The sequence below is a fragment of the Musa acuminata genome, chromosome BXJ1-3 (genome assembly GCF_036884655.1).
Source record: "Musa acuminata AAA Group cultivar baxijiao chromosome BXJ1-3, Cavendish_Baxijiao_AAA, whole genome shotgun sequence".
In the NCBI taxonomy this organism is placed as follows: Eukaryota; Viridiplantae; Streptophyta; class Magnoliopsida; order Zingiberales; family Musaceae; genus Musa; species Musa acuminata.
In genome coordinates, this window is record NC_088329.1 from 39,236,408 (window position 1) to 39,254,869 (window position 18,462).

The 18,462-nt window shown below is 39.2% G+C and overlaps 2 protein-coding genes across 2 annotated transcripts; both read left to right on the forward strand.

Moving 5' to 3' along the window:
- Positions 1 to 5,458: 5,458 nt before the first annotated feature.
- On the forward strand, positions 5,459 to 7,688 carry LOC135628984 (cytochrome P450 71A1-like). Its single transcript, XM_065136038.1, has 2 exons — positions 5,459 to 6,479; positions 6,884 to 7,688. Exons 1-2 carry the CDS (start codon positions 5,544 to 5,546, stop codon positions 7,496 to 7,498), a joined length of 1,551 nt encoding a protein of 516 aa, XP_064992110.1. The 5' UTR covers positions 5,459 to 5,543; the 3' UTR covers positions 7,499 to 7,688.
- A 1,372-nt stretch (positions 7,689 to 9,060) lies between these two features.
- Positions 9,061 to 17,217, forward strand: LOC103979137 (protein disulfide-isomerase). The gene is made up of 11 exons (XM_009395188.3): positions 9,061 to 9,336; positions 10,281 to 10,311; positions 10,423 to 10,710; positions 10,791 to 10,979; positions 11,154 to 11,279; positions 12,183 to 12,320; positions 12,428 to 12,547; positions 12,876 to 12,993; positions 14,156 to 14,268; positions 15,854 to 16,053; positions 17,057 to 17,217. The coding sequence occupies exons 1-10, from the start codon at positions 9,110 to 9,112 to the stop codon at positions 16,046 to 16,048; spliced, it is 1,545 nt and encodes a 514-aa protein (XP_009393463.1). The 5' UTR covers positions 9,061 to 9,109; the 3' UTR covers positions 16,049 to 16,053; positions 17,057 to 17,217.
- The last annotated feature ends 1,245 nt before the right edge of the window (positions 17,218 to 18,462 follow it).

Sequence of the window (18,462 nt, forward strand, 5' to 3'; positions counted from 1 at the left end):
AGGAAAATATGTCCTGCTTTATGAAAATTGTAATTAATTTAAACTGGTTTTCAAATGATGAGAAGATATTGTTTACATTGATAGCTGCTGTTTTGATGTCTTCCTTTGTTCTTTTGGTAGCTTGCTTAGATTGCATCTCAGAAAACTTTAGTCGAGTACTAACCCATCAGTACTGGATGTTATCATTGTCCCTATGTGTTCAGCAAGGGTCCCTTCCATGTGTTAAGCTACTAGCTGACACGTGGTTGATCAAACAGGCATAATGGTTCATTATTAATCGATGGTCGGTTTAATTGATGTAATAAATGGGTACAATGATTCAGGTAAGGGCGGTTCTAATTGGTTTTCGCATCTTGTTACTCAATAGAGAGTGTAATGTCTTTCCCTCATATGTCTGCTATAATAGGGGTCATAGACGTAATGCCCAAGACACATTGAGCAACTCAAGTTTGACCCGTTAGAGAAGTACCTCGCAAGACGCATTGAGCAACTTAAGTTTGACCTATTAGAGTAGGCTTCTGACTTAGAATACTTCCAACTTAGTTTTGTAAGTATGGGATGTTCGACTTAGCAAATTCTACTTTAAAGAAAGATCAAATTGGATTCAAGCTAACTTTTAGTTTGGACAATCAAAATCTACTATAACTTTAGCGAGGAGGGTTGACTAGTGTATCTCAAGAAAACTTTATAGGTCCATCTCGAATAACTCAGAAAGATCTAAATCCCCCTAACGTCGATGAACTAACTTTGATAACCTTAAATGCTCCATTATCGAACCCTCATTTTCGATAACCTCGAATCAGAGACCATTAAGGGTGTTGGTTGGTTCGAATCCTCTTTCCATGTCAAATCCTTAATTTTTTTTATGACTTTTTTAATAATCAACCTTCACCCAATCATCTCCCACAGCTCTCACAACTTTATACCCTAATCCAACAAATATAGGTTTTGATTGGAATAGTCCAAATCATTGCTCTCTATCTTTTTTAACTTAGCTCATAAGACCCCACTTACATTTGAGTCTTCCTAGTAGCTAAGTCTTCCTAATATAGTAGTTGAGTCTTTCCCACCTCGAGCCTAGGTAGTGCTTGAAGCACCTCTCTTGCTATTGGTCTAAAACCCAATCATTCCCTAAAACTAGAATTCCTAACTTAATCAGTCACATAATTAGTCGACCTCCCAACCGGGGTCCTAGAAACCACACTCTTTATCAGCTCACCCGAGTATACACCCATAAAGATTCATATTTGCAAAAGAAAGGTCGCAAGATTAGCCAATTAAAATGAAATATTAAAAATGATAGCTCCAACTTCTTTCCTCAAGGAGTAGGGCTTAAGCCTGCATTAACAAGTCACTACTCACTCATACGAAGGATGGCAATGGACTCGATTGCGCTAGAGGTAATTTGCTCTTTTTCTAACCTGTGTAGCCTCAAGACAAAATTGAAAAACTATCGATTGGACCAAGCTAAGTTGATCGGTCAAATAAAAATTAAATACATATAATGTTAGTTATAGATGCTCTATAAGCCAATCACTTGAGTGATGACATATGTGACATGTTACGATAATTTATTTGCTTATTATTACTAGCATTTTCTCACATTATATATTATCTAGGCATATATTATGATGTCCTTTGATCTATGCAATAGGAATCAGATTGTGATGAGATCATGATAATGAGACTGATTCGTCTTTAAACACAGACCCTAAATCATCCCCATCATAGGTTACCCGAGAGGGACATCGATATAACTGGATAGATCAATGCGCTATATACTTATCCATATGATGGAGGTGACTGATCTCATAGTTACTCATGTGGGGACATTAGAGGTACAATGCAGGTACTCATTGGAGAATGAGTTTACTGATTGATCCGCTTACGAAATGTTGGATGGTTAATGATACCTGATATTAGATAATGATTATATAGTCCTAATTATGTGTTTGGTCCTTAGACTTAAGACACAAAGAATGTTTTATATGAGTACTACATTCTTTGATGTCATACTTCATGTTTAGATATTTCAGATCTGGTACAATCAGTTATCGGGAATGACATATAACTTTACAAAGATAATTATGTCAACAGAGGATCATCCACTCTCGGTATTGCGAGAGGTATATCTTGTGTATGTTCGCTCAAACAAAATTTCTGGCTATGGTCATTCAGATTAAGAGAGAATGAGGTCTTAGGGATAATCCTATTAGAACGAGACTTGGACAGGATTAGGTATGGGCCTGAGGTTACCATGCCCGATATACAGTCTTTGAGATATTAGATAGATGAAAGACTATAGATACATGGTAACTATGGATAGACATATACAAGATCCCCTATATCGTTTGGGGACTATGGTGTAGTGGCATAGTATGTTCATAATGATTTGAGTGAATTATTATGAAAATAATAATTCATTATATCAGAAGGAGTCTGATAGGAGTGACTCACGACCAGCTCAGTATCGAGCCTAGAGGGTCACACACATATGGTGAATGTCATGATGAGTAGAAATACATATATGAGATATCCGCAGAACCCCTATTTTGGATCCTATAGATGAGATCCAATAAGATTGGTTAACTGGATAGATATCCAATACCCAATAAGGGTAGAATCTATTAATGGTTAAGCTGCATGAACCTCTATAAATAGGAGAAACCTCAAGGTTCATAGGCTAGAGCTTCTGGTGGTCACCCCTCCTATTCTCCCCAGCTTCATCTTCTCCTCCTTAGCTCCAACAGCCTTGTGGTGTATGTGGAGAGAGAGATCCCATAACGATCTAAGAAGCATCATCGTCATGTCTACCATATGGATCATCGCTAGAGAGAAACATGCGAGTTCTCTTTCATCCTCTCCATCGGATCTAAAAATTTTAGGGATATATGATCTCCCTATGTAACACTTCTCACAAGATATGTACGATTTTTGGTTTTGTGATTTTCTCATGCACTAATTATCACACAATGACCAATTCTCACAAGATATGACTTTAGGAAATCTGATTTTATTTTTGTTTTCCGCTACGCATGAGATGCTGATATGAGATTTCTCAGCATATGATGTCCTCAAATTCTATGTTATGGATCCTGGGTTTGGATATGTGAGAAGTTAAAAAATATTCTTGATTTGAGATATGTTTATCACTTGGATATCATCTTAAGGGTGTGACACCTTTCAAGACTAGAATTTTCACCACCAACACCAAGGGTGGTGATGAGATTGATGACTTATTTGAATCAAAAGTGTTGAAAGATGAGGCTTAAGATGACATCGCAAACCTTTTGCAATGTGGCTTTGAGTATGTTATTTATAAGGATTCAAGTTGCAAGCTTAGATGAGGAGTAATTGTGATAACAAACTACTATTTATAGGGACTGAAAGTGGTGCTTCCTCTACCCAGCCACTTGTTTGGCTCCTAATCTCCTTAAAGAAAGTAGGGCACGTAGCATCACATAGCACAATCCTGACAATGCAACTATCATTCAGATCATCAAGGAGATTACATCAAATCCGCCACGATCAATGTAGTGGCCATGTGGCAGATGGCAATTGTGACATGTCCCCCTTCGCTACAACTAGATATGGCACATAATTAGTTGTCTAATTACATCTAGATTCACTCAGATTCTCCCGCCCACCAAAGAAGTGGCATACTCGGCACATGCCCATAGCAAGTCCTTGGCGTCACCATGCGCCGGCCACACTAGCTCTCTACGCCACCACACTTGGCTTTATTAGCCTTTTGTGCGCCACTGCACTCGGCCTCTCGACCCTTCGTGCACCACTATACCCAACTTCACTACCTCTTGGCATACAGTTGCACTCGGCCTCTTGGCTTTTTGTGCGCCACTACACCCAGCTTCTTAGTCCTTCGTGCACCACTACACTCGTACTTTTGTGTGCCGCTCCACTTAGTCTCCTAGCACATTGCACACCACTGCACCCAGCCTCCTAGCCCTTTATGCATAACAATGCTCAACTTTACTAGCCTGTTGTGCGTCACTACACCCATTCTCTGAGCCTTTTATGCACCATCATGCCTAGTTTCACTGACCCTTGGCTTGCCACTACACCTGACCGTCTGGCCCTTTGTGCACCACCACATTCAGCTTCACTGGCCCTTTAAGTGCCATTGCCCTCGACCTTGCGGCCTCATTGATCCATTATGGTGCCATGTGTTATGGCAAGGGTGTCATGTGTTATGGCAAAGGTGATATGATTGACCCATCAACACTCTACCCCATCATTGTCACTTTGTGCTCAACAAGGGTCCTCTCCATGTGTCCAAGCTATGGCTAACACATGCTGAAGCTAATAGCACATAAACAACATGGTAAACAAGCATAATAGCCCATTATCAATTGATGACAATTTCAATCGATGTAACAAACAGATATAATAGCTCGGGATCAGCAAGGATGGTTATGATCAATTTTCACATCCAATTATTGAATAGACTGTATAACACCCTCCTCCCAGGCGATCACTATAAAAGGGGTTACATAAGTACGCCCAAGATATATTGAATAATTGAAGTTTGACACGTCCAACTAAACTTCTAATTTTAATATCTAAGGGGTATTATAAAGAATGCCCCCACTTAGTTTTGTATGTATTGAATGTCGAACTCAATAAATTTCTAACTTGAAATAAACTCGAAAAATAAGTATATTGGTTCTAAATAGCTTTATGCTCGGACAACCAAATGTACACTTACCAATAGCCAAAAATGTACCCTTAATAATAGGGTTTTACATGACACTGTTTCACTTATTCTCCTCTGTGTAATTTTTTTTGGGCGTAGCACCGGAGACAATACTTGGGTGCTTCAATTGTTCTCTTTCATTTCCGATATAACTGGTGCAGATGAAGAGGATGAGAAGGACATGAGAAAAGATGAACGACCACAGTCGATGATGTCTACCAGCCTGTCTACTGGTTGACACATGGTCGAGCTAATATCACATAAACAATATGATAAATAAGCATAACAGCCCGTTATTAATTGATGGTAGTTCTACTCGATAGACAAACTTATATAACAGCTCGAGATTAGCAAGGATGATTATGATCAATTTTCATGTCTTAATTACTGAATAAACTGTATAACGTCACTATAAAATGAATTACATGAGTTCACCAAAGATATATTGAACAACTAAAGTATGACATGTTCAAGAAGACTTCTAACTTTTGCATTTGAGGTGCATTATCAGGAATGCGCCCACTTAGTTTTATAAGTTTTGAATGTCTAACTCAATAAATTCTACCTTGAAATAAACTAAAAGGAAGCATATCGGTTCTATGTAGGTTTCTGTTCGAACAATAAAAATATACTCTCAACAATAGCAAAAAAATGTACCCTTAACAATAGGGTTTCACATAACACCGTTCCACTTATTCTCCTGTGTGTTTTTTTTTTTTTGGCTGGAAGCAATACTTGCGTGCTTCAATTGTTCTCTTTCGTTTCCTATATAACCCGTGCACATGAGGGGGATGAGAAGGGCACGAGAGAAGACCAGCGGCCACAGGCGATGATGTCTTCCACCCTGCCGACGGGGCCGCTCGACCCATCTCTACTCACCACCCTCTTCATCATACTCGTGCCTCTCTCTTTGCTGCTGCTTCTGCTGCAGGTCAAGAGGAACTCCCGTGGGCATCCCCCGTGCCCGCCGGGGCTTCCCCTCATCGGCAACCTCCACCAGCTGGGCCCACTACCGCACCGCTCCCTCCACGCCCTGTCGCAGCAACACGGCCCGCTCATGCTGCTTCGCCTGGGCCAGGTGCCGGTGCTCGTGGTCTCCTCGCCGGACGCCGCCAGGGAGGTGCTGCGCAACCAGGACCGCGCATGCGCCGGCCGGCCAGCTCTCAAGGCGGCCCGAATCCTCTTGTACGGGTGCAAGGACTTGGCCTTCGCGCCCTACGGCGACTACTGGAAGCAGCTCCGAAAGATCTGCTCCGTCCACCTGCTGAGCCCCAAGAGGGTGCAGTCGTACAGGCTAATGAGGGAGGAGGAGGTGGAATCCATGATGGGAAAGATCTCGTCCCAGGCTTCGGCTTCGGCGAACGTCATCGACTTATCCGAGGTCTTGTACTCTTTCACCAACGATGTACTCTGTCGAGTTGTTTCAGGGAAGTTCACGAGAGAAGAAGGGAGGAATCGCCTGTTCTCCGAGCTGGTCGGCGAGAACTCGGCGCTTACGTCCAAGATCTTCGTGGGTGACTACATCCCGTGGCTGGGGTGGCTGGATATGTTCTTCGGCAGTGTGGCCAGATGCAACAAGAACAAAGCGAGGTGGGATAAGTTGCTAGATGAGGTGATTAAGGAACATGCAGTTCGGTCTGTGCAGCATGGTGGGGAGGAAAACGACGGTGAGGAGAAGGACTTCGTGGATGTTCTGCTCTCTCTGCAGAAAGATGCAGCGATGGACTTCGCCCTCACAACTGAAGATATCAAGGCACTTCTGGTGGTACGCTTCTCTCTCTCTCTCTCATGGTCCTGGCTCCGCTTCGAATCGGTTGGTCAAAATCGAAATTACCAACCCGGCCCAACCACGGATCGACTAATTCGATCCGCTTTCATGGCGTATCCAATCTAATTGGTGCGCCGAGACGGCAACTTCCCAGGAAAGGCAAGTCAAACCGCCACTGTGAGCGTCGCGAGGTTCTGCCTCATCCCTGACATCTGTCTCTTCGCGATCCACCATCTCTGAAATCGATCGACGACATGCACTCTGACCGTTCGTCCTTCCTCAGGAGCGAGAAAACAAACGATGATATTTTGTCTCATTGTGGCACTGTCAAACGTCGATGGCTTGACGACTATTTCCGCTGATCCAAAGTTCACCCCCCTTACCCATACCAACTTGTGCAGGACATGTTCGGCGCCGGCACCGACACATCGTACATAACCCTGGAATGGGCCATGGCGGAGCTCATCCGGAGTCCCCGAGCGATGCGGAAATTACAAGACGAAGTGAGAAGAGGAAGAGGCAGCGTGGAGGGATTGGTCAGAGAGGAGGAGGTGAGCCAGATGGCGTACCTGAAAGCGGTCGTGAAGGAGGTCCTCCGGCTGCACCCTCCTGCCCCGTTGCTGGTCCCGCGCGAGCTGCTGGAGGATTGCAGCATACAAGGGTACAGCATCCCCAAGAAGGCGCGCGTCTTCGTGAACGCGTGGGCGATGGGCAGAGACCCGCGGAGCTGGGAGTCGCCGGAGGAGTTCCGGCCGGAGAGGTTCGCGGACGGCACGTTGGACTTCACGGGCAACGATGCCCGGTACGTGCCGTTCGGAGCAGGCCGAAGGATTTGCCCCGGGCAAAACTTCGCCGTCGCTGCTCTGGAGCTGGCGCTGGCGAACCTGGTGAGCCGCTTCGACTGGGAGCTGCCTGGTGGATTGATGAGGGAGGAGCTGCAAATGAACGAGGCCCCTGGAACCACAATACAACGACAAGGACGGCTTCATCTTGTTGCTAAACCATGGGGTGCTTAGAAAAGGAAACTAGTAATAACTTGTTGTGTGCATGCTATGACGTAAACGATGCATAGGAACTCTGAACGTGAGCATTATCATAAGCCCATCGAACGATACCACAATGTTCCTCAAACTGTGATGCTTAAACACTTGTATCGACCTTTCGGCATTCTAATGTTGGTGCTTCAATAATACACTGTTGTGTGTATGCTATGATATGCATGATGCATGTGGAACGCTGTATAGCACCTGTCTATCTCGAATTATAACACTATATAGCACCTACCTTCAGATGTTCTTCGAGCTGTGATGCCAAAATAATCGTATCCACCTTTCCGATTGTAGCGAGGCCCCCTGTCTATCTCGAAAACACAAATAAATGAGGCCAAATATGAAATTTGAGCATATAAAACAAGAATCCACAAAGTATATTATAATCTCCTCTCAATAACGCAAATGTTCTCACACATCACATCTTTTAGATTAGCACGCATTAGCATCCAAAGAACAATCAACAAAAAACATATATAAAGCTCTTTTTGCCTCATCAACATTGCGCCTATCTCTTCTTTAAGCGAAATGGAGAGAATGCTGATTTACTCAAACTATATCCTCATTCTCTACTCCTTTCGCCAAGCTTGTCTAGTTCTTGTCTCTTCTCTTTGTTCTCGACCTCATCTTTGGCTATCCATATTCTTCTGTTTTCTATTGAGGTTTAGATAAAGTTTACACTTCAATAGAAAAAAAAAAAATCGCTCGGGTAAACATTAATTTTCTAAAAACACTCAAAAAGCATATATATTTTTTCTGGGGTTTGTTTGATGAGTGCAGTCCAACCAAGAGCTCATCTCCTCCAAAAATGGCGCCTTGGAGGTATTCCCAATCATTGTTTTGTAACTACAACTGCTCAGCTACTTGTATGTGGCATATCCTACGCTACGAAGATTAGTGTTACATTTTGATCAACCAATCTTACGTCTACCAAAAACCAAAAAGTGAATAATGTTTACACACGCCACGCTCCCCCGACATTTCACGGTAGCACCGCATTAGGACGGTGAAACATCGCCGGTAGGTAAAACGGGCAGATGGCTAAGTGCAACGTTCCTTGAACCAAAATTTCTACCGTTCAAGGATATCGTCCACGATCCATGTCACGATACAGGAGGCGTTGCCTTTTGGGGACACGTCGCGCGGGAATTTGGAAGGGAAATGAAATCGTCCCAGTCTCGTCCATGAACGATGAACGCAGTCTCGTCCCTGTCCCCATTCCCGGTCGCCCTGACACGTAACTCGGCCAATGAAATCGCACCACGTAGCACACGGAAATGGAAGGGAAAATACCGTCGCGGTTTGATGCACTGCACTCGAAGATACGCCATGATTTGTTTCCCTCCCCGTTACGCGCGCCCCCAACGTCGATCCAACGGTTGTAGTGCGACTATTAGATGGGACCCACGATGATGAACGAACCATATGCAATTCGTGAACGTTCTCCCGTTCGTTGAGATTCAGCTGATCTTCTAGAAACGGACCGCTCTCCAGTATAAGCCGAGTCCGCGCGAAGACATCTTCCGAAGGGCGACGAAGAGAGAGAGAGAGAGAGGTACATCGGTCTCGCTATCTCCAATGGCCATTTCAAGTTCTTGGATCACGGCGGCCTTCCTCGCCCTCCTGGTGCTCTCCTCCTCCCTTCCGCCCTCCGCAGCGGAGGGCAACGACGGAGAAGTGAAGGAGCCGGATACCGACCCGGAGGCGGTGGCCGAGCCTTCCTTCGTCATCACACTCGACGCCTCCAACTTCTCCGAGACCGTCTCCAAGCACGACTTCATCGTCGTCGAGTTCTACGCTCCCTGGTATCATCAACTGCCCTTCTTTGTTGTTTCCTTGCTCGTCTCTGTTTCTTGGTCGTTCTTGAGATTTGCGAGGGCGATGATCTTTGGATGAAGGTATATTTGAGTGCCATGCGAATACTAAGTCTTTAGGCTAAAGACCTTCGGTAGCACTTGGATTGCAAATACAACCTCGCATTTCCTGATTTTTCAGTAGCACAGGCCTAAAGAAAATATCGATATTTTAGCACTTGTTGATACCGTTTCTTGGGTTGGCCAAACACTTTGGTGGTGATTTTAGCAAATTTGATCTCATACGATGGTATCTACCTCAGTTTAATATGTAAATTTTGTCATGAATGCTATTATTTATATTATCATCTTCTTCAGGAAAACAAAGAATTCATCAGACACTTAAGCTTCAGTTTGATACTACTCTTAAATGGCTCGGTTTATCGAGGTGTTTGTTGTGGACATGTGGGAATTGAGAACTATGAATTATCTATTTGTTATGTATGCTAGATGGATTACTTTTGTACCTTACACATGGCACAAATTTTGTTCCTAGTAAATTCTTATGGGCCGGGCGGTTGACCCTGTGCAAGATACTAATGCATAGACTAGGGGAGGATTTATATATTTGTAGAAAGGCTGCATTTAGGTCACAAACGGACAACTTTATCTTGACAAGCAAACCTCACACTTTTTTTTCAAGTCATCTAGGAACTATTGTGTTTGTCAGTGTAATAAGGTAATGATTCTAATAACTTTGTAGTAAATATTTACATGATGTGGCATCACTGTGCTTATTAGGTTGGACCAGGATGCTGTACAACACATATTCAAGTTATTCTATAAAGCTTTTCTATAATACAAGTTGGATATGCACCAATGGGATATTCTCATGGGGATGCTTCTTCAATATTAAACCAACATTTTGTCACTGATAATAAACTTTCTGTTGGCAGGTGTGGGCACTGCAAGAAACTTGCTCCTGAGGTAATAGTTTTCAGGCGATTTAAGTGTTGACTAATAATAATTGGTTATGTAACTAATGCAGTGAATATTAATGTTCCATGTTCATTAAATCTTTTAATTTTCTCCTTGTAGTATGAGAAAGCTGCATTGGTATTAAGTGAAAATGATCCTCCCATTGCTTTGGCTAAGATTGACTGTAATGAAAATGTAAACAAGGAAATTGCCTCAAAATATGAGGTCAGGGGCTTTCCCACGCTCAAGATTTTCAGGAATGGAGGGGAGGACATTCAAGAGTATAAAGGTCCTCGGGAAGCTGATGGTATAGTTGAATACTTAAGTAAGCAAGTTGGCCCTGCATCGACTGAAATTAAATCTACTGAGGATGTTGATAAAGTGATTGTTGATAAGAAAATCTCTATTGTAAGACATATTCTTAACTTTTTTCTCCCTTCACTTTCTGCAATTACTACCATGTCTCAAACTTGTTTCACATCACATAGGTGGGGATATTCCCTCAATTCTCTGGGGAGGAATTTGAAACTTTTATTAAAGTTGCTGAAAAGTTACGATCGGACTATGATTTTGGTCACACCTCAAATGCAAAGCTCCTTCCACATGGGGATGAAACTGTAAAACAACCAATAGTTAGGTTGTTCAAGCCATTTGACGAGCTTTTTGTTGATTTCAAGGTACCTTTAAGAAACTGTAGTTTCATTTTCAATGTTCTTTTTGCCTTGAAGATACCTGCAAATCTGTTTAGAAAAATAAAACTTTTGTGATATGAACAATTTCCTTGCATTATTTTCATGCTAGAGTTTAGTGCATTCAAGTGCTGATGGAGTAATATCTGTGATACCCCGCAGGACTTTCAGGCTGATGCTATAGAGAAATTCATTGAATCTGAAAGTATGCCAATCGTTACTACTTATGATAATGATCCGACCAACCACCCTTTCCTTGTTAAGTTCTTTGACAGTCCCAATGCCAAAGTAAGTAATGCCTTATGATTTATTTTTGTTACCTCATACATTAAACTGATGCAGTAGAACTTTATCATTTGATGTGTATTCCATATTGCTATTTATAGTATCAATGAAGCTGAGGATTATGGCAATCACCTTAGTCATGGATATAGTTGTTTCGTGGTTTCACCACACAAGCAGATTATTATTCACCCATCATGATTTGCTCTGAATTGGTTGCATATGCTCCCGAGGGAAATGCCTATTATGCAATTTTAGAAATGCTTTATTCTTGTGATGGTTCAAATATAACACATTTGTCAAATACTTGCTGATCATGAAAATGTACATTACACTATTTTCAAACAGTAATGCACCTAATATCATTTTTACCAGTTTCATGAACTTTGATATCTGTGCTAACTGTGCAAAATTTTCTTTTGTGTTCAAATAGTCGGAAGGCTTCCCTTTTTTCTTTGTGTTTATTGATTGTGTTCACTATATGATAAAATATCTCTTACCAAAAGCATTTTCCTTTGGTTTTAGTTGGCCTCTTTAATATAACTACTTGTTACCCTGTTTCTTGGTGCTTGGAAATACTGACATGGGTTGAAACTTCATGAAATGTAATGATCTCAGGATGCCTGTTTTTACAAAGGTGGTCATATTCTATTATTATTATTATTATTATTATTATTATTATTATTATTATTATTATTATATATTGACCATGATGCACTAGAAGACTGTTCTTCCACAAATCTTAAAATGTACTTAGCATTTGCCTATTAATTTGTGTGTACAGCTTAGTGCCTGCATCAGAATTCAAAACATAGTGCCTTATATTTTTTTATCAATGTGATGCCATCTTATCCCATATTTTGTTCTCTGGTGTTGTCCTATTTCTGTTGGAAATCTGGAAATGCATAGGCTATGCTCTTCTTCAACTTCAGCAGTGACAATTATAACACTTTCAAGTCCAAGTTACATGAGGTTGCGAAGGACTACAAGGGGGATAATATAAAATTTCTGATCGGGGACCTTGATGCAAGTGAAATGGCCTTGAAGGTTATTCCCTTTTCTTTTCTTTTTTTCTTTTTTCACTTTCTTATCTTGGATTCCACCTTTTCCATGGTATTCTTAACAAATACTTTGCCTGTGGTAAAAATCTACAGTTCTTTGGCCTAGAAAAGGATCAGGCTCCTCTTATAATCATACAAGATAGCAAGGGCCACAAATATTTTCAACCAAATGTTACACCCGAGCAGATTGCAACATGGCTGAAGGACTATGCAGTATGTTCTCTTAGCATAATTGTATCTTGTTTTCTTGTGATGTAATATCACAATCTGCATGCACTCACTCTCTCATCCTAACAGAATTCCAACTTGTCAGTTGTTGTTTTCTTATTTCACAACATCATTATATTACAACCCTTATCAGAATACGATCCATACCAATTGATGCAAACTTGTTTGGCCATATTCATGATTGGCAACCAAGAGGTTGCCCGGCTATTGTTGTTAGCATATCAAATTTTTTTACATGTTAAATGTTTATCCCATTGCTGTAAGTTTCTTCAACCTCTTTGCTGTCATCTAACTTGCCTGTCTCTATGTGCAGGTTGGTGGCCTAGAACCATATCGTAAATCAGAGTCAGTTCCTGAAGTTAATAATGAACCAGTTAAGATTGTGGTGGCCAAAAGTCTCCAGGAAATAGTGTTCAGCTCTGGGAAGAATGGTTTGTGATCTTCAAATCCTTAAATACAGGGTTTAGTTTGAAATTTTTATGGTGGTAACTAATTTGTTTAGTTCTATTATAACTTCTGGATCATGAATTTATCCTTTTTGCTATGCCATGTGATGAATGAGGGCACTGAAAATGTAAGCATGGGTTGGAATATTCGTCCACTGAATATAACAAAAACAATTTGATGGACCTCATGGTGATAGAATTGCATTTTCATAAGCTAGGAACATTCTTAATGTGGCCAGTGTTGCCTGAACATGGACATGAGAATCATACTTTGTATATTCATAAATTAGTATGGAGATTCATAGAAGTAATGCAATTTGTAACAAATGATTTATACATTCATAAATTGATTTTGTGAAACCAAAAAGAGACGAGTAAGAAATTTCCATAAAACATACCACTAAATAGGTCCTAGCCAACATTTAAACCATGTGATAGAAGTTACTGACTTTCAGATACACATCTAACAGAGATGCAAATCAGAAAAGATTTATAGGGATTGATGCAAGAGTCTGGAAACAATTGTCTTACCATCTGCCATTAAGAAAACCTCTTAGTGCCTGAATCATGGTCCAACACATACTTTGGGTAGTGACATTTTTTACCTTGTGATTAACAGAACACAAGGAAAATTTGCAAAACCTATAGAAACTTTTAAAGATTTGAACTAAGAAAATTGTAAATTAATTATAAAATTGAATGTCTAGGGAAATAACTAGTACTGTTTTCCACATAGAGAAAATTGCTTTACCTTGTACAGAAATTGTACTTTTCTATCTTGAAGGCTAAGCATTCACCTTAAAGAATGCATTTTTTCCTAAATTTTACACATAATGTTCAAACCCTCTGGAAGGGAATTCTCAAATGTTGCATTGAAGTTTTTTTCATTGATCATTGTCACAAACGAGAAGCCTAAAATCTAAATCGGACACTCGCCGTGGATATCACCTTTTGCTTGACAATACAAGCCTTGGGTGGTTACGACTGGTGATTTTGGATCCATCAGAAACTTTAAGCTTTTTCTAAAGGTCAATCTGTCTTGTTTTTTTGTACAACCAATTGTGTGCTTTATTTTCCTATAAATATGTTATTTACTTTAACTTATGAATTGTTACTTTTCTAATGGTATCATTATTGACTCTTGTAGTTCTGCTTGAATTTTATGCACCTTGGTGTGGACATTGCAAGAAACTTGCACCAATCTTAGAAGAAGTAGCTATCTCATTTGAAAATGATGCAGATGTGATCATTGCAAAGATGGTAACTTTTTTCTTAAGATGATCTGTTTTTTATTTAAGGATTATGGACTTGCTGACATGATCATGGAAAGTGATAATCATTCACTGCCTACTTCCTTTTTCCCTTGCAAGGATATATATACACACACACACACACATTCATTTCATGTCCTTTATTCTTTGGCCATATAAAATTCTTCAATGCATGTGCGTACAAGAAACAAAATTATGTCCCTTGGAAAAGAATCCATTTGGATTGGAATCAGATACAATCAGGTGCATTAGTTTTTCAGTCTTATAATTTCTCCAATGCATGCGCATATAAGAAACAAAATCGCAAAACCAATCCATTTGGATATCCATCCATCGAATAAAAGTTGGAAGCACTTTTGCACGATTTTAATAGAGACTGGTTCTAGAGATGGCTATGGAACTATGGATTGGAATCAGATAAGATTGGGCAGATTAGACGTTCAGATCTTGATTCCAATTTATCAATTAGGAAAAGAGACACCTAAAAAGAAATCAGAAGTTGAATAATAAAGAAATTTTAAACTAGGTTCTATGATCGTCACCCCATGGTTTGTTCATGGCCATTCTTAATTTGAGTTCAATTTTAAGTCTGAAATAATGATGACAAATAAAGGTTAAGAACTAACTTGCTTGAATTAGGTTAACTTTTCATTTGTATATGGAATCTCCTTTGTTTGTGTATGCTTCTGGGTAATGCTTATCTTAGTGGTACATTTTTCTCCCATTTGTTTATCCATTATGATCTTGTTAGAATTTCAATATTCATTGGACAATAGTTGAATCATATAAATTGTGGTCATTGGACCTATTTAATAATTACAATCAGCAATAACATGAGAAACATGGATTGACTGTCAGATCTGATCCACAGCTTTTAGGAATAAATTGGCATCAGAGTTTAAAAATATGATCTACCTAATCTCAGGCCATTTCAAGTGAAACACTATAGTGACAGCTCACATATATTAGTGTAGTTAATGGTTGTTTAATGATTTACACTTTACCATTCTTAGTATATATGTATTTAATTTGCACCATTAATTGATCTTAACAAAATTAGCTGTGTCCTATGCTGCCTATGTAGGAAATTTCTGTAATAGTTAAAATTCACTGTAGCTCTTTCCAACTATAGCGTGTTGCATCTTTCATGACCAAGTCTATGGAGCATGTTCAAGCATACATGCAGCTTGGCCAAGCATGACCAAGTCAACTTAAAAATATTTATGATTATTTGAAGCCTGTAATGGATGGATCTCAAGCACCATATATGCAGCTTAAGTAGCTACACTCCATAGATGTGTTCCATCTTCAGAAATCAAATTTAGAGTTTTCTACATATTAGATTATTTTTATGGAGCATATTTATGTATACATAGCATCAGTCACCAAATTCTTTGGTGCGGCATTCCTTTTCTGTTTATTATTTTTCTTATGGTAAGATCCTTGTAGATTAAAATTTCTTTTCTTTTGTTACATCATGATGTAATGTTTGACAACCATCAGGAGATAAGTTATTTTCTTTCTTATACATATCTAATTTGCATTCTGTTTTTTCTGTTTTGTTTGAAATGTAGGATGCTACCAAGAACGATGTTCCAGATGAATTTGCTGTTCAGGGTTATCCAACATTGTATTTTGTTTCTGCCAGTGGCAAAATTTCACAGTATGAGGGGAACAGAACGGTAGAGGACTTTATTAACTTTGTGAACAACAATAAGGATGTTATTAGTCAACCTGGCTCACCTGATTCTGTAAAAGATGAGCTATGATCAAGGTGTTCTTCCAGCCTTCCTTTTGTATGTTATTTCTAGATTTATTGATAGTTATTTGTTTGCAAGTTAAAGTAATTCTTTTGTTTTCTAGAGCTTTTTTTCTTGTCTTTATGATTCTCAAAAGCAATATATGTCTTAGTTGAGAAGGGAGAACAATATGTTGAAAGTTACTATATCCAAGCTTTAACAACTAGTTTGGTTTTATATTAAGCTTGTGAAGCAAGGGAAACGAGTAGGGCTAGTTGTTTCATGCATTGTTAAACTTGTGTCGCTTTATCCAATCTAACTTAGATAATCTTGGGATTTGTTGGACTGGTTCTGACCTTAAACCACCTTGACCTCAACGTAGTCATCATCTGAGCCAAGTCATAAAGGCCCATCTATCCTAATTTGGTAGGCTGTTTGCGAGGTGCAGCTGGGAGCATTTGTGAGTCTGTTGGTTGTGAAACTCGAGGTTAGCTCATTCATGAACAACTTAGTCAAGCTCAAACAAAGAACAAGCTTTGTTCGTACATGTTAGGCTTGCCAACACTCAATTAGTATAGATATCATATAGCATTTTTTTTTGTTTTTCATATATTATGGAATATTATTCAGATTGACCTAAATCTAATGGTTTGTAACTTTTGTACTTACGTCATTCATTAGATTTACATCTGATAGCTGATAGTGTGTGACCCTATATATGATTTAGGGATTTTAACCTAACACTAACTTGTTTCTCCCATGGTAACCTTCTGATATTTTACTGTTGCTTACAATACCTCTTCTCTCCCTCACTACTCTGCTCACACTGGCACCGGAACCCCTTCATTGCCTCCAGCACAATTGCCCGTTGCTCTTAGACATTCTCCTGTATCTCCATAAAAGCTTCAAATGCTCCTAACTCTGTTGTGCAAGCTCAGCTTACCCTTAAAGACACGAGTTCAAGCTAGATCGTTGCTTCTTTCTTGTGAACTGGTTTCATCATGGACTGAATGTTGTGATGTGATTCTCTTACTGCAGGATACAATACCGGTCCCAATTGGTGGTGGCTGACTGGCTGGAATTATAGGATCTTGTATCTCACCAAATTGTCTGATCTTGTGATCTGTTTTCCCTTTTGTCGTGTATGACCAAAATTGTCTCTTGAGTAATAAAACGTGCATCTTCGGGACTTCATTTTCTGATCCTGGTTTTTGCATTTCTCAAGTTATCATCCTGCAATGCCTGGTTTCTGTCATTTTCCTGTTCAATAGATGGTTTGGATCGAATTCTCTCAGGATGACACTATCTTCTCTCATTCAAATTGCACTAAAGCTCCAATGGGCAGAAACCTCAAATAATGCCATTTCTTGGGGTCATCTTAACTCATCTCTCTACTGTTGCTTCCAACAATTATGGGGTAAGTTTGAGTTTAGGATTCAAGGACTTGTGTCTGGTGTATTTATGTCAGCTCTTTTGTTATTGTTCAGCTGCAAATGAACGAGTGCAGATGAGTCATATACCTTCCTGGGAATCTGGATCTGCCGCTAAGTGTGTTAATGTATTGGCTGAGACTCCTTAACGTATTATGACCTGACCTTATCATAGGCTTGGAATGAGACCAGTATTCTCTTTATCATCACCTTTTAAATGGAAATGCATGTCTCAGTCATTATATTTGAAAGAATATTATTAAATAAATAAATAAATCATGATAAGAATATCATGATCTTCTTAATATTTTGATACTATATTATTATAAATTTAAATTATAAAAATATTATAATATATAATTTTAATTTTATTAAATAATAAGGATCATGATTTCAACATGATTTTTTATATTCTGAGATGATTTAGATAAATATTTTATGTTGATTATTAGTGAAAAAAATCATAAGATCTATTATGAAATTATTTAGATGAATATTTTACATTATTATTGATTGAAAAACTCATATAATTATCATATATTGTAATCTCTCTTTAATGTATATAAATTCATATCCATTATCATTAAAAATTTAAGTTAATTGTTTCTTTCATAGTATTAGAATAATATACTCTCCGATGTTTTCTTTTTTCTTTGAACCTCTTACTATTGTTGCTTTATATCTCCTTCATTTTGGCTGAAGGTAGTATTACAATTTCTATCGAGTTTTACGTTCTAGCAAATCTCTGGTTTTTGTAAGTTGCATTGAGTTTGTTTTTTCACTATTTAATATGGTCGATAATACCTTTTCAACTAGTTACTCATCTCATATTATTCTCTAACTCATTTACATTTTAAAGTACTCTTGTCTCCAATAATATTACAACCCAAACTCCTCTTAAACTCATATCCACAAATTATACCTCTTGATATATTATAATTTTATTTTCTTTTAATCAATTATGATTTTATAGGTCATGTAGATGACACCATCACTCATCCTCCAAGAATGATT

What these genes read in the sequence shown, in the direction of transcription:
- LOC135628984 (XM_065136038.1), top strand. Translation starts at nt 5,544, where the DNA reads ATGATGTCTTCCACCCTGCCGACGGGGCCGCTCGACCCATCTCTACTC. An exon ending in ATATCAAGGCACTTCTGGTG is followed by an intron (nt 6,480 to 6,883) that starts GTACGCTTCTCT and finishes CAACTTGTGCAG; the next exon opens with GACATGTTCGGCGCCGGCAC.
- LOC103979137 (XM_009395188.3), top strand. Translation starts at nt 9,110, where the DNA reads ATGGCCATTTCAAGTTCTTGGATCACGGCGGCCTTCCTCGCCCTCCTG. An exon ending in TTGACAGTCCCAATGCCAAA is followed by an intron (nt 11,280 to 12,182) that starts GTAAGTAATGCC and finishes GGAAATGCATAG; the next exon opens with GCTATGCTCTTCTTCAACTT. An exon ending in CATGGCTGAAGGACTATGCA is followed by an intron (nt 12,548 to 12,875) that starts GTATGTTCTCTT and finishes CTCTATGTGCAG; the next exon opens with GTTGGTGGCCTAGAACCATA.